At 42.4% G+C, this 15464-nt stretch overlaps 2 protein-coding genes and 1 long non-coding RNA gene across 5 annotated transcripts; 1 reads left to right on the top strand and 2 right to left on the bottom strand.

The window, feature by feature from the left end:
• The first annotated feature begins 299 nt into the window (after window positions 1–299).
• On the top strand, window positions 300–2287 carry LOC122570804. Its single transcript, XR_006317899.1, has 5 exons — window positions 300–431; window positions 509–1682; window positions 1750–1884; window positions 1946–2021; window positions 2148–2287. It is a non-coding gene; the product is annotated as an uncharacterized LOC122570804 (long non-coding RNA).
• Window positions 2288–4936: 2649 nt separating this feature from the next.
• Window positions 4937–8973, bottom strand: LOC122570798. Its single transcript, XM_043733647.1, has 5 exons — window positions 7612–8973; window positions 7112–7528; window positions 5496–7014; window positions 5233–5395; window positions 4937–5142 (listed from the first exon to the last, which is right to left on the bottom strand). Exons 3-5 carry the CDS (start codon window positions 5632–5634, stop codon window positions 4938–4940), a joined length of 507 nt encoding a protein of 168 aa, XP_043589582.1. The 5' UTR covers window positions 5635–7014; window positions 7112–7528; window positions 7612–8973; the 3' UTR covers window position 4937.
• Window positions 8974–9124: 151 nt separating this feature from the next.
• Window positions 9125–15326, bottom strand: LOC122570786 (fibroin heavy chain-like). 3 transcript variants are annotated; one of them, XM_043733627.1, is made up of 5 exons: window positions 15102–15302; window positions 14537–14803; window positions 13230–14288; window positions 10633–12588; window positions 9125–10264 (listed from the first exon to the last, which is right to left on the bottom strand). In XM_043733627.1, the coding sequence occupies exons 1-5, from the start codon at window positions 15169–15171 to the stop codon at window positions 10041–10043; spliced, it is 3576 nt and encodes a 1191-aa protein (XP_043589562.1). In that variant the 5' UTR covers window positions 15172–15302; the 3' UTR covers window positions 9125–10040. The 3 variants fall into 3 exon arrangements, with proteins under 3 accessions (XP_043589562.1, XP_043589561.1, XP_043589563.1); XM_043733626.1 differs by having other exon boundaries at window positions 10633–12591; XM_043733628.1 differs by having other exon boundaries at window positions 10219–10360; window positions 10633–12591; window positions 15102–15326.
• Window positions 15327–15464: the final 138 nt, after the last annotated feature.

The raw sequence follows: 15464 nt of genomic DNA on the forward strand, positions 1-15464 counted from the left end.
TTTAACGAGCCCCTTTAATGCGTCCAGGGTGTCACGAACCTCGCTGCTTTCGGCTACCGTGCAAACAAACGCGCTTCTAATCTCTCGGGTCGTTCGGCCCGCTTGCCTGCGAATCGGGATAATTTGGAGCGATTTTCCCTTCCTGGACGATGTAAATTAGGAATTTTTGAGAAATCTTGGACATTGCGTGTGTTTCATTAGAACGGATCAGGTAGAAATATCGTATTTTTGGAACGAGAGTCGTTTGGCTTTATTCGCATTATCGCGTTCCTTTTACAAAACAGTGAGTTTGCTTCACAAGGCTACTTCGCTTTAGAATTCTTTGCCCCGTGGAAAACAATAGTAAAGGAATATTTACATGTTTATTGTAACGATCGTAATACCGTATACTATTGGCAGATTAAAATGGTCAAGGTATTTCTTGGACAAAGGTAAATTAGACAAGAGTATTTCAAGAGTTTCAGGGTCTCTTACTTTGTCGAAAAATAATAGACTATTTTTATTGTAGTTATTATGAGGTTAAAATATACCTGGAAGAAGTCGCGTATTTCGATGAAAGGATCGAAGGAAGGTTCGAGAGAAAGATCGAGGAATCACAAAGCAAAGGAGGTTGCTGCATTGCACCGAGCATTACGAGCCAATCGCAAGCGGTTACGGGTTCCGAGAATAAAAGCAGCGAGATTTGCTACGCGAATTCCAAATGAACGAGTACCAATGTTTTATTACCTGTGGCTTTTTATAGAGCAAACCGACCAGAATATATAATTCCCTCTCTTCGAATTTCTCTACGTTGGTTATCTCTCTCTATAAAGACAAACGATAAAACAAATCTACACCGCGATACGACCCTAACAGTAATTCGAAGATAGAGTATCCAAATCATATTCAAAAACCAAAAACTAAAGAGATACAAGAAATAATATTTCGCAAGGTTCCCCATAACTTTGTTCGCTCGAGCTATCTGTGAACGAATAAAATCAGTAACATCGGAGAAACAAGAAAGAAAAAGAAGAATAAAGGGAAAACGAAAAGTCACGTTCGTTTCTTTTCCAGGGCTTTTTATTTTCAACGAAACAGGCTTTCGATGGAGAAAGTTCAAGGCGGATAGATAGCGTGTCCGTCGAACATCACGCGCGCGCGCGCGCGCGTGTGCACGATTCAGTCCCGGTCATTGCACGCCTCCCTACGGATCCCGATTTTTCGGTTTTCGTCCTTTTTTTCTTACGGAGGCCCTCTTCCTCTTCTTTTCGTCTCCCTTTGTGCTGTTTAATCCTCAGCCCCCCGTCCCGCTGCTCTTTCGCTTCCTTGCACCGGCTGTCCTCGTCCCTCCGCCGCTTCGCCGCCGACGAAACTGCATCGCGATATTTTATTGGTTTTATACGCGGGAACATCTGGCGCTCGGACAAAGGGAACTGGCCCTCAGGAAATCTTCAGGAACGGAGGGTGGTTTTCGTTAGCCTGGTCGGCTCTATTTACTTATACCTAGTGACGTAGAATGTTTGTAAACAATGGCTTGGACGCAGCCGTGGATCGCCGATCGACGCCATCGTGGATTAGGCCGCTGTTCCTGTCCATTGAGGGTGGATATCTGGAGCGTCCAATGGTCGACTTGATACGTTTCTGTGGAAAGTACGAAGACGTTTTTGAATCATCGTGCGTGCGACGAAAGGTTCTGATGAAAGGTTAAGAATAAAATTGACTAAAATCGTGTTACTCTGAATTACGTTTGTTAAAAGAAAACGTTTATAGGTTATGGAATGTTAACAACGCGACGGAAAGATAGAGAGATTCTTGGAGAATTGGCTTGCTGGCTTAAGGTTTGCTATACGGAATAACAGGACTTTCACGATGGGCAATCTAGGATCTGCATTCTCCACTCTTAAGGTAATGTACTATAGGCGTGTGCGTACAGTGCCGATCCACTTGTGACCTTTAACCCTTGCAGAATGACCCTTGAAAGGGAGACCCGAGGCGATTTGCATACCAGGATTTATTGGCTACGTCGGAGCGCCGATGATAATGTAAGTAAGTACGTGTTCGCATGATTGATACGATTTTAACAATTCATGACGCAGTTGTCGGCCGTGTAATCAATCCTCGTTACCACGATTCGTTTCGTTTGACGATCGTTTATTCGTATCTCGTAGGTGATCCGTTCGAATTTACCGAACCTCAGCGTTGTGCCAGCTTTCTCCGTTTTGTAACATAACGTAGGATGGATCCTTACGGGACGAAGAAAAACAACTTGCAAGAGAGAATTCTTATCTATCAAAGGAAAAAGCGCAGTTACGAAGCGCGGTTCGCTACAGGTGGTTACAAAAGATCGGTGGATCTCAGGTCGAAGAAGAACCATCGAGCCACGATCTGTGCATACATGGGGGCAACTCGCAAACCACTTCCCTCTCCTTTTGCATCTGCTTGGACGCACGGAGCGTTCAGGAGAGCGGATTTAAAACGAAGTTGGCGAGTGTAGGCGCGTTTCGGAACGAAAACAGACCGGTTCGCCAGGGCAGAGAGAGGCGCAACTCCAGTTTGTGGACCAAACGACCGGCCAACATGGCGTCCCTTGGATCCCTTTAAAACGAGTTAATCCGTCTGCCTGGCCGTCTGCCGATCGCCTGAGAACCAAGAAGATTCATTTTCCCTTTGTCCATTCTTTTTCACACGTACCAAAAGGAGCTGCGACTCAATGGGACAATGCAGCCAGCGCCGCGCGTTTTACGACGTTCCTTTTCGCACAGGTCCCACACACATTTGAATAATCAACGCGTAGGCACAAGACCGCTTTTGTCGAACCGGGAACTCGAAAGGGAAAGAGAGAGAGAGAATCAAGGAGAGGAAAGAGAAACGTCTCGAAGGCAGTCACGACAAAAGTGACACGCACGATACGAAATGATTGTGTTGCATATTCCCGAACTGGACCCCGAAACACGGACAGATGTTTCCCTTGCGTTCTTGTTTAGTTCGTCTCGAGATCGTTTGTTCTGTCGCGCTACTAGAGCCAGAGGTGAAAAGACTACGCGTCGCGATTACGTCAGACTTCCTTTCCTCCTTTTAATTCGCGCGAGTTCGTTAACCTTCGACTCGTGAACTCTTCCTCTTAGCCGCTTCTCGAGGGAATCTTCGTCGCCTTCTCTTTGCCCGTACGTCCCTTTCAAACGTTGCATCGCGAACCTGGCCCTTGGTTTTTTGCCAAGGGTGAACGTTCTTCGAAAGAAAGCAACTCTTTTACATCGTATAAAGAATCGTTTCTTTCACTTTTGTTTCTTTTGAGCAGACTCGACGAAATGCTCGGACAAATATTACCAGGATCCTGTGCGATCCTTCCCGCGAAGCCTTTAACAGAATACCAGAAAGAGTAATTTGAGAAAGGGAATCGATGTTCCTCGCCGCAGATGTTCATGCGTTTACGTAGACGCAGAGAAGTGTCTCGTAAAACCATGTAAATCTAATGGACGAAGTTCGTTAACCCGACACGCGTGAATTTATAGCCGGTTCTCGAGGGAACAGAAGAACCTTGAGATCCTTCTGACCAACCAAACGTATGTCGCACGTATTTAGACGTTTTACGACTTCCTATCGTTGCACGCAGCTCATAACCACGAACCTGGGAATTCCCTCGCAACGGGACATTCTTGATTTATTACTGTACCATTTTCTTTGTCCATGTCCTTTGCAATTTAAGGCGTTAAATCAATCACAATGTTAACCGCTAATCTCGAAAGCGATGTCGACCTGAAAATTCCACATTTTTAATCGTTTCCTCAATACAGACCACGAAAATATCCTTTTACGCTAAAAATAATTTTCCCAGAAATAACAATCGATCTCGAAAGCAACGACGACTTGAAAGAAACTGACTTTGGATTATTTTACCAAAACGGACCATTACACCGTTGAATCTCACAAAACTAGCTATTAATTTGCAAAACAGCGTTGATCTAAAAGTTACCATTTGGTCCATTTTTCCAACGCAAATCTCAGACTTTTCTTTTACGTACTGTATGTTTCAAATGTATTATTCAAGACATTGAATGACAATCATCTAAGAACTCCCCACCGTTACACACAGCACCCATTTCTCGCTAACCACGCTCAATATTCGCCACGTCGATGCAATTTCTCTCGCATAACGGAAATGGTATCGCGATTTATCTCTCTGGAGCTACCAATTAACTCACGTTCCCGCGAAATCACGTTCCTCAGGATCTATACAATAGGCTTTGGCTCGCGATTAGGTGCATTTAGCACGCGATCGAAGGAGAGAGAAGACAGGACTGGCGATTAGTCGACGGCGAGGATTCCACGCTCGTAAACAGAAGCGTACGCTCAGGCATCTGCGCCTGAAGGAATTACAGGAAGAACCGATTCACGTCAAACTGATTCGTCTCGACTGGTGTGCCGGTTGGCGATGATGATGCTCGTTGAGTTGCGTCGCGCGTGCTGCGGTTGCACGCGCGCGCGAAGTCAATTAATATTCTCGGTTATGGGACACGGGACGAAGCGTGTCGACTGGCGTGGTCGTTACACGTGTTATGTGTAGGAGAAACTCGGAAAAAGATTTTCTCCGTGTACGGGATCCGATGTACAACGTTTTAAAGAAAGTAGCGTCGATGCGTTCAACATTGATGACGCACTTGTTGCGTCTTATATATACTCGGCTAAAATAAGAGTTGAATGGCTTTTAAAGAAATGTCACTATGGAAGTGGAATAGGAGAAGGTAAACTGTCGTTCGTAGAACGCGATGAACGATTGGCCTTTAGAATTAGAATTTGGCATTTTTCAAATATCTTGTACGAGTTGTACACGGAGAAGACGAGAAAGAACGATAGAGAGTAAAATTTTAAAAAATTCTGCGAGAACGTGTAAATTATTGACTGTTGTAAGTGTTAAGCGAAGCTCCATGCCGAAGATAAACAATTACCTTGGACGTCTTTTAAAACTTTTGGCCAGCCGAAGAAGATTCAGCGATGCTGAAGGACGCGGAATACGGTCCGAAGTTGAAGCTGGCGCTTTGTGCGTTCGCGTGACTTTGTCCCCCGGTGGGTCCATTTGCGTTGATGGATCCTGCGGAAGCTGTGGCGAAAGACCCTGATGCTCCACTCTGTGTTGGATATGATGGATAAACAGATGGCGCGTATCTAAAATAACAATGAAATTAATATTTTACGTATAATCTAAGTATATCTAAGACAAAGAAAGAAACGAATAACCGTTGATATAAAGCGTACCCTGGATATTGTCCACAAGGATAATCTCTACAGCCTCCTGGTTTGCGATGATGCTTGTAGTGATGTTTAAAGCTACGTTCTCCTTCTTCGAAATCCAAGTCAGAGTCTGAGTAATCTCCGTTCAAAAATCCGAACTGTGGCGATCGTTGCTCCCTCTTGTTATCTGCGGTAAAGTAAACCCATATAATCTAACTAAAACACCAAAACTGTACCAAAGCGCACTTAAGAAAACAAGTTTCTTCTTTCGAAGGTAAGTAACTGACCAGAAACCGTGGATATCGCTTCTTCGTGTTGCACAGGGTTCAAAGATTGTGGATTCTGGAGCACTTTCGCTGGTTTTGCGAGACACGTCTGGCATATTACCGCGCACAGCACGAACAGCGGGACGATGCGTGTGGTCATTTCGATGAGGTTCAGCCGAGAGACGTTTGACGTGGAAAGAACCAAATGATAATCATAGGAAGTTGTTGGTGCACGGCGCTTTTATACGTGAGACCCTTCACTGTCGAAATTCAAGGAAGATACCCATAGTTCCGTAATTTCCGGAGATTACCGACGGCGCGGCGCATTTGTCATTGGCTCCTAATGAGTTGACGGCCTTATGGTACAAGGACAGCCAAAGTGAACTATAAGAAAGTGCCAGCCACGACTAAGGACGCTAATCAGCAGCCTAAGTTGGCAGCTTCGGGGCATTACGTGGCACGAAAGGCGAGAGAAAGAAATAAACGAGATAGATAGATAGATAGATAGATACAGAGAGAGAGAGAGAGAGAGAGAGAGAGAGAGAGGAATTTGCGATTGTGGTAGGTAATATTGAAAGAGTAGACGACATAAGTCAGTGTTTTCGCAGTATCATATTTTATTCAGTGCCGTTTGGGAACTTTCGATGATAAATCTGTCGCTTAGATAATTAATCGTTCGTCACTTTCAAGGTTTCAGCTTTAGACGTTTTACTCGGAAAACGGAAATTATTTTTGTTGCGATAATTTTGTTCCGTGTGGATATACATTATCGTTCATAAATATCTTTTAAATATTCTTTTATTTATAATAATTAATATTAATGATTGTTTCTATGGATATTTACTAACCGGGTTTAGACGATTGCGTCAGATATAAAATCCGAGGCCAAAATTCGGTGAAAGAGTTTTATTTGAGATAGATTTTATATATTTGCAATAACTTGGAAGTGTAGGAAGAGATAATGTAAGGAATTAACATAAAGGTGGGGACAATTGAAGAGAAGAGCGAGAATATCATATATTAGTAAATGTACAATTTATTTCTTAATTATAGAATATAAATATTCCATTATTAGTAGGATGAATTATAAATGCGATTAATTAAAAATATTATTAATAATATAAATCAATCACATAACCATATTAATTATAAAATATTCTAAGTATACATCCTAATTGATTTACATCGAAAAAGAATTAACAGGAATAATTAGTCGTAGTTCCAGTCTTCTATCTCTCCATGTTATTAATGGCAGTCTCTGAATAACCTTTGTACAGGATTTGTCAACAACTTTTTCAGAGAGCTCCTCAGTTTTTATTCTACCTAGTCGCTTCATTTTCTCCATCTGATTACAATTAATTTGTCAGGAGAACGTAAGAAATTTTTACATGTACAAGAAATTACTTAAATCAAAGATCTACGCGATCTATATATTAGAGTCCATGTTCGATTCTGCGGATCTATGCCAACGTAGATGAGGGATATAGATAGATAGCCGGAAATGTTCTCGACTTTGACCGATAGTGTTTTTATGTTTAAGCTGGAAAAAATTTACGGTGAGCGATTAGGACATCGATAATGTCGATAAAATATCGTTGAGAAAGAGACACGAGTAAATAGAAAAGAGCAAAATTTACCTGTTAATCTTTTTCTTGGTATTCCAACAAATGGTGTGCTTCCTCTCCATTTTAGATTTGTTCCCATCGTCTATTATTCCAGTTATTTACTCGTTTCTTTAAAATGTATATATATGCATATATATATATAGATATTAACAAGTGTTTTTAGCACGTAATGATTGAAGCGCAACTCCTGAAGACCGTGCACGAATTTAGGACGTTTATTTTCCATCAAAGACACTTCACTTTTTGGTAGACGATAGATAGTCATCGCCACGACAAAGATTAAAATTAGTAGCAAACCGAAGAACTTCATTCTTGAAAATCTATCGCACAACTGGGAGCATCGACATTTCGGGGCTTCCCTTTTAAGGGTTGCGGTTGCCGGCCGTCTAACGGGAATCCTTTGACTTGATCACAACCCCCGTACCTGTCCTGAAATTTTAGGAAAATAAAGGTAATAAGAGATTAGCAATAATAGAACAATGGGTGCGATCCCATAAGAAATCCTTGCTTACTAAAATTTGAAAGGAATTGTAATAAATCACAGGTATTCGGTTTGGAAACTTCATTGTGACCCTCTCAGTCCCGTTTTCCTTTCAGTCAAAAACGAAACTTTTAATATTCTTATAATTCTTTCTTGCCTTCCTACAATTAAAAAAATGTTAAAAGTAAAAGAAAAGATGACATGGACGATGAAATTCGCAGTATTTTATAATCGAATAAAAGTGGTTTTTAATCTTGAAGATCGCTTGGTTCGTGTCATTGTTGCGGTTATAGATTCCATGTAAAGATTACGAGGGACACAAATTATGGCTAAGCGGACATGCGGTATATCATAGAAAATAAAGAAATGACCGAGCCTCTAATAATAGTCCTTTACGAATACCGTTCAATGCCACTGTCTGTTTCGAGCTGACCGTACAAATAATCGTATTTACACGTCCGTACAAATAATCATATTTACAGGGCCATCCATATTTCTTTTTAAACGAGAAATTTCCCCGTCCTTTGTGCGTTTAATAATAATTACCGTGTACGTAAATAAGATTGCATTTAATGAGGCGTCTTTTCCGTACTAGATAAGAGTATTTAACAAATTTGACTGTCAAAGGCGTCATAATTAAAAAGAAATTAAAATAACGGTAGATTTCATAATTCCATCGTTGCTGAAAAATTTATGCATTAGTAGCTTCGTAATGAATTAAGTTTATCCGAAAGATGTCGATCGATCAAAGAAAAAGAGTCGTATTATTTATTAAATTCTCATAACTTGTAAAGCAATAGCATGTATATTGCATAACAGAGTAAAGCAAAGACGTAGAATTGACGTTTGCAACTGTGCGATAACACATGATAATAAATGGGAATTTTGCGAAGACGCAAAAATAAATGATACCCGATACAAAAGCGATTGTCTGTAATTACGTATAAATTACAAGATTTGCATGTACGGATACCAACAAGAAGAGACAAGCGTATATTCCGATGTATCATTATATTCCTTATTTTGTTGTTTCGACGTTCTTATACCCATTCGTCCGCTTCTTCTAAATCTCTTATGCAGTATAAAATATGCATTTAAATATAAAAAATATGGCATCAAGAAACTTTGAATAAAATTTAAATTTAAAGTAAAAGATTTGTATTAAGGCATTCTAATACAAATTGAAATGTAAAATTCCCAATTCGGTTTAAAGGTAAGAAGTTGGAATACGAGTTAATGAATTTCGAACTCAAATCCGAGTTACAGAAACCCATTTTTAGAAATGTACAGAAAATTCTGTTTATTATTTGTTATACTATGGCATACAGATATGAAAATTGAAAAAATTTGTAGTTGCTTAGAAACTCAACGATCATAGGATGAGGAAACAAACAAAAGATATTAGTCGATGCTCACGACCTATGTGTATTTTATCGAATATCCAATATATTTCATATTTCATGTTATATATTTGAATATTCGATAAATGCTTTTGTTCGCTAGAATTCGTAGGAAATCATACTGCCATTCGTGTTGCATACAAATTAATATAAAAATTTTCGTTTATTATCAATAGTCATGCTTAGAACGCTACAACGTAAATTTGAATGAGGTACAGATACAGACAGACAAAACGCTATCTGTGCTTACAGGCAACCACGACTTACAATTAAAATAGTTTCTCACGATACAAAAATAACACCAACGTGTAGTATATTTAATGACATATTTTCGCAGAGATAACGTTCTATCTGTTTCAGATACCTATTATAACGTTAAAAGGAAGCTACTATCGTATACTGATAAATAGAGTACAATTAGAGTATTATCCACATATACGAGAAGATTAAAAAAGGATAGGAGGAAGACACTCTGAAAAGTTTCTAAACCAGCTGATATTACAGTTCGATAGGATGATCAAATCAATGAACACAAGCGTAATATCCGATATTAACGTTAACGGAAAGGATATCGAGAGTTCGATAAAGCAGAGTACGCTCTCTATGCTTCGTGTATTGGCAAGAACGGTATCACAAATGAAAATAAATTTGCTTTCAAACGTTCAACTCGACGAATACCGATCGAAATCTATTCATCCCGATTAACCGGTAAGATCGAAGCGCAATAAAACTCGTTGCATAACACACCACGAACAAAATGCAAAACAATTACAATTTCTGTTCAATCTCGCTTACAATAGTACGATCTTGCGATTTTAATCGCGGTGTATCAACGTTTGACGCGTCGAATATCGTCGTTGATCGTTGTATCTTTAACTCTCGACTTATTGGCATGTTTCAGGTCCTACAAGCTATTATTAATCGCATGTTCACGAATCAGAAGAGTATCCTAAAACCTTCAGAGTGATGACACGAGTTATGGCATCCAATTTCTCCATGGCTAAATAGCTTGAGCAAGCAGTACCATTTAATTAACGAGTTGATTCGAACGTTTGGACGATTAGTTGCTGAAGATGAGCATGCTGCTTGTGTCTACGTTGGCGGAAGCGGAGCTAGAGGCGGAACTGCCGCCGGATCCCGACGAAGCTTTGCTCGACGCCTGTGCATTTGCGCTGGCTCCTCCATTTCCGCTTCCAAAAGCGGTCGACTTGGCGGACGAACTGCTGTTGGCGGAACCTCCATTGGCGAACGAGTTCGAGTTCGCATTGGAAACTGCGTTTGAGCCTGAAGAAGGGAGACGTAATCATTTAATTAGGACCAAGCCTGATTCGATTGCCTTGACCATAGATGATGCGGTCGCTTCGGCACTGGCGGACACGCCTATGAAAGCAACAGCAAATAACGAATGAATTAAGATGCATGTAAGCAGAGAAAGTAAGAGGAAGGAGTTGTGGAAGTTTCTTGTTCCTTGGAAAATTAAGGTAAGCATGTTTTTAGATGTGAATTGCAATTGATTTCTTGTCAACGTTATAATTGAAATGCTCTTCGATCAAATAAGAAAATAAGGATAAATGTTAAGACAAATATCGATTGCAGTTGAAATTTTATAAAGCAGGAAAGACAATGAGATAAATTTCACTAAATGTACATACCCCCGTGAGCCCCTGAATCGCCATAGCCACCAGCAGCACCTCCAGCAGTGGCGGAAGCCTCAGCCTTTGCACTGGCACTAGCGGAAGCTCCTCCAAATCCACCGGCTCCAGATCCACCAAATCCACTTCCAGCGCCTTTGGTTGGGCTTCCAAAACCACCGACTCCACTTGATCCAGTATTTCCAGCATTTGCTGTAGCGTCAGCTTTAGCACTTGCTCCAGCATTTGCACCGGCGCTTCCAGCAGCACCATTACCAAACGAAGATCCAGGCGTTCCATAAATAGGGGCACCTTTGCTTGGAGCACCAGAACCACCAATTCCACTTCCTGATCCAAGTGCTCCTGCATTTGCTCCGGCATTTGCTCCAGCATTTGATCCAGCGTTTGCTCCAGCATTTCCAGCAGCGCCATTACCAAAGGCAGATCCAGGCGTTCCATAAATAGGAGCACTTTTGCTTGGTGCACCATAACCACCGACTCCACTTCCAGATCCAAGTGCTCCTGCATTTGCTCCAGCATTTGCACCGGCGCTTCCAGCAGCGCCATTACCAAAGGAAGATCCAGGCGTTCCATAAATAGGGGCACCTTTGGTTGGAGCACCATATCCACCGATTCCACTTCCAGATCCAAGTGCTCCTGCATTTGCTCCAGCATTTGCACCGGCGCTTCCAGCAGCGCCATTACCAAAGGAAGATCCAGGCGTTCCATAAATAGGGGCACCTTTGGTTGGAGCACCATATCCACCGATTCCACTTCCAGATCCAAGTGCTCCTGCATTTGCTCCAGCATTTGCACCGGCAGTTCCAGCAGCGCCGTTACCAAAGCCAGATCCAGGCGTTCCGTAAATAGGGGCACCTTGGTTTGGAGTACCATAACCACCATTTCCACTGCCTGATGCACCAGCACCTACACCAGCATTAGCTCCAGCGTCAGCTTTGCTTACTCCACTGGATCCAGGACCGTAAGTTGGTGCAGAGGGTCCATAGATAGGAGCATCCTTCGTTGGAATACCGTAGTTACCACTGCCTGATCCAGAATTTCCAAATGCACTGCCCGATCCACTTGGTACAGTTTCGTAATTTATTTGTGGACTGGCAGGGATGACTATAGGAGTCTCTTTAATCGGCTGACCGTATGCTCCACCAATTCCAGCTGCGTTTGCTCCGGCATTGGCATTAGCAAGAGCCCCAGCATTCGCTCCTGACCCTGTAGTCGGTCCGTAGCCTCCTGGTGTACTGCCCTGACTAGTATACGGTGCTTTAATTCCCTGTACATTTCCAGTTGTTGCTCCACTATTATCACCTGCCGGGCCTGTTACAGATACGTAATGTCCAAGTTCATGAGGACCTCCAGCTTCCTTAGCTCCAGAGTTAAGGAAGGGATTTTGTGCACCGAATTGTCCCTGAGACCCTCCAATCGCGCCAGCATTTGCTGCAGCGTTTGCACCGGCGTTTGCGTTAGCATTGGCGCCTGCATTAGCAAGTCCTTGACCTTGACCACCTGTCAGGAATGGATTATAAGCTCCAATAGGTTTTTGTGCATTGTTTGGATAATAGCTTCCACCCTGAGCTGGCGCTGATGCTACTGGATATGCGTTTCCATTGGCAACGGCGCCTGCATTAGCATTAGCCGCTGCGTTGGCGTTTCCTTGAGAAGATCCACTTAAGAAAGGATTGTTCGCCCCGATAGAAGTGGTTGGAGCACTTCCTGGATAGTATCCCGATTCTTGAGCAGGGCCTGAAGATCCAGGGTAACCACCATTGAGACCAGCACCAGCACTGGCGATCGCTTTTGCATTAGCGTTTGCGTTTGCAAAACCATTAGCATTTGCGTTTGCTACGGCATTAGCGTTTGCAACGGCATTAGCGTTTGCGTTGGCGTTGGATCCTCCATAGCCGGTCGGATAGTCGGGTTGGAAGCCGGTTGGTTGGTTGTAGTTACTCTTTCCAAATCCACCTGCTGGGAAAAGATAACGATAAGTAAAAAGGAAGACTGAAAAATTAGTCGACCTCTCATCACGAGGACAATTTACAATACGTGCTACATAATAGAAGTGATACGTAGATGTATATTACAATCGTGTTTGTAAACGCATATATCTTTACAAGATATCAGTTGTAGATCAGTATAAAACAGGAAACATTGAGAAGTAGTGAAATTAATACAAATTTTAAATTCACAGTTATCCCAGGCTGCAACAAATCCTCGTGTTAAATGTTAATCAAAGTAAGACACAAAAGAAACGAAACATCAGCTTCCTGTTGATTAATAACAATTCACACAAACTTTACGTTAGTACTTATCGATCTGAAGTATGTGCAAAGAAGAAACTCTCTTCAACTCCAGAATAAAGTACAGGTGCGTCAGTGCAGTGCATCAGTGCAGTGCATCAGTGCAGTGCATTATCGTGTCAATTTACACACCGCTCATCGATCACTCTCAGCGGAGCTACAGTCAGTTAAATAAACAGTGCGACACAAAGTGATTACAATCGACACTCCTCTTCAACGCGAAACTGTGTGTTCTTTCACCGCATGCATGCCACATCAGCTGTAAATCAACTGTACACCATCCAACTTCCGTCCGAACGAGCTCACCTTGGCCATGCTGCGGCGACTCCTCGAGTACGATCACGACGGTTTCGGGTTCTGGACCAGGTTCGGAATCAGGTCGCGGATACATCGGTCTACCGTATACCGGTTCTTTCATTATCACCACTGGAATTAGTGTCTCCCCATTGTTGGGAGGAAGATGAGGAATCTGTGGAGGCTGCCGAACTGGAGACATCGGATGAACGATCACTTGGGGACGCCCGTGATGATGATGATGATGATGATGATGATACATCGGACGAGGATATGCAGGAGGCGCATAGACTGGAGGAAGTACGTGAATCCCTTGATTGTATCCCTCGAAACGGTATGGGGAACCGATTAATGTTTCAGGAGGTTGTCTTTGAGGAATGACGAGAGCTTCACTGCCAGAGGCAGCGTTGCTTTGAACATCTCCTGGAGAATAGTAGCGAACCGATGATTCTCTGCCTCGGTTCGATTTCGAATTGGCATTTACACCTGCATTGTTCTGGGTGGTTTCTGGAGAATAGTAACCCCTCGATGATCCTGTACCGCCGATATAATTTGATTTCGCATTTGCATCTGCAATTGCACCAGCATTGCTCTGAAGACCTCCAGGAGAATAGTAACCGCCAGGAGGTCTTGTTCCGCTAATAGAATTTGCCTTTGCATCTGCACTCGCAATCGCGCCTGCATTAGTTTGAAAACTTCCAGGAGTGTAATATCCACTGAGTGCTCCCCGGCCGTTATTCCAAGTACTTTTAGCATTCGCATTCGTGTTGGCAGCCGTATCGATTGGAGCGTATTGAGGGGAATAATAGCTGGTCGCTGATGCATCGCTATTAGAGACGGCATTGGTATTCGAATTCGCGTTGGCGTTCGCGTTCGAGTTTACACCTCCGTTTGTATTAAAGTTCGCATTAGCATTTGCACCGGCGCTCGCAACGGCGTTCGCGCCAGAATTACTGCCGTGATTCGCGTTTGTAATCGGTTGAAAACCGGAACTACCGTATTCTTGATATTCTGTTGGAACGTAGTCATTGCCAGCGGTGTTAGAATTATAATCTGGAGAACCGATGTAACCTATGTTCAAAGAAAATTCAACGCTTTTTACGTGACGTGACGTAACAGAAAACAGTGATTTGCTTCTTGTTTACCCCGACATAAGAAAATTCTCCGATTACGAAACGTTCACGAGAAGATGTTCGATAAGCACGTTAAAGAACGTATTTCGTATTTAGATCTATCTGCACACTTTCGCAGATTACTTTCATATTGAACATTCTCGATCAGTCAGCTATTCCGTCTAAATATTCTCTTGTATTAAATACCTTGAGCGTTAGCAGTTGCACTGGCGTCGGCCTTCGCAGAGGCTCCCCCGAGGGCCTGAGAATTCGCGTTGGCTGCAGAGTTCGCAACACCATTGCCTTGCGCCGTTGCCGAAGAGATGGCTACAGTGCGCGAAATTGAAAGTGGTCCTAAGTCCAAATGGTGATTGGTGCCGAACGAATGGCTCGAAGATTTAGGTTCCTTGTGAAACAGACCCAGTGGGTCTAACAGCGTGCCTTTGTGGTTCTTTAGTGCATCTAGGAGCACACCTGTAAAGCAAGATTGATGTTTGTGTTTTAAAAAAATGATCTATGGAGGATATTTTAATAATTAGACATAGTAATTAAATCAGATATTAACAAAGTTTTTTTCGAAATTCCGAGAAAAAAGAAACTCCAAATAAAATTAGAAGACTCGAAGGGTGAAAATAATTGCATCGAAAATAATTAGTGTCCTTCTATTCATTTCCTAAAATACTTTTTCGCACAGTTAATTTTTGCATCGTCTCCTTACCACCCTCGACACTTATCCGGAAATACTCGAGTTCTAAATAGGACAAAAACTCACCAGGTCTCGCGGACGAGCTGCCTAGGTATAAGAGTACCAGCACCGGCACAAAACACTTAAGAGATCGCATGTTTGTCGCACTTCGTGAAGAAGATACACGAATCCACCAACTTAATCTTGCTCGCCGCTACCGCTGCTTCGAATCGATAATCGCCGTGGTCGAAGAGTCAAGAACGACTGAAGCTGTTGAACGAGACAACAACTTATATACGAAGCATCGGTGGATTTTACGTTGGTCAATAATTGACCGTCAGTCACTGTTGCTCATTGGTCTCCTGTATTCTATTCCTTTCCCCCATACGGACTGAAACTTTCAACTGGAAACTTCTTCGATAATGTCCATAGACTTTCCGAAAACGATCA

This window comes from Bombus pyrosoma, linkage group LG9, assembly GCF_014825855.1.
Source record: "Bombus pyrosoma isolate SC7728 linkage group LG9, ASM1482585v1, whole genome shotgun sequence".
Lineage (NCBI taxonomy): Eukaryota > Metazoa > Arthropoda > Insecta > Hymenoptera > Apidae > Bombus > Bombus pyrosoma.

Coding starts and splice junctions, on each gene's coding strand:
- LOC122570798 (XM_043733647.1), bottom strand. CDS start 5,634: ATGACCACACGCATCGTCCCGCTGTTCGTGCTGTGCGCGGTAATATGC. Junction 5,396..5,495: donor AGCGATATCCACGGTTTCTG/GTCAGTTACTTA, acceptor ACTTTACCGCAG/ATAACAAGAGGGAGCAACGA. Junction 5,143..5,232: donor CCTTGTGGACAATATCCAGG/GTACGCTTTATA, acceptor TTGTTATTTTAG/ATACGCGCCATCTGTTTATC.
- LOC122570786 (XM_043733626.1), bottom strand. CDS start 15,171: ATGCGATCTCTTAAGTGTTTTGTGCCGGTGCTGGTACTCTTATACCTA. Junction 14,804..15,101: donor CAGCTCGTCCGCGAGACCTG/GTGAGTTTTTGT, acceptor CTTGCTTTACAG/GTGTGCTCCTAGATGCACTA. Junction 12,592..13,229: donor GTCGCCGCAGCATGGCCAAG/GTGAGCTCGTTC, acceptor ATCTTTTCCCAG/CAGGTGGATTTGGAAAGAGT.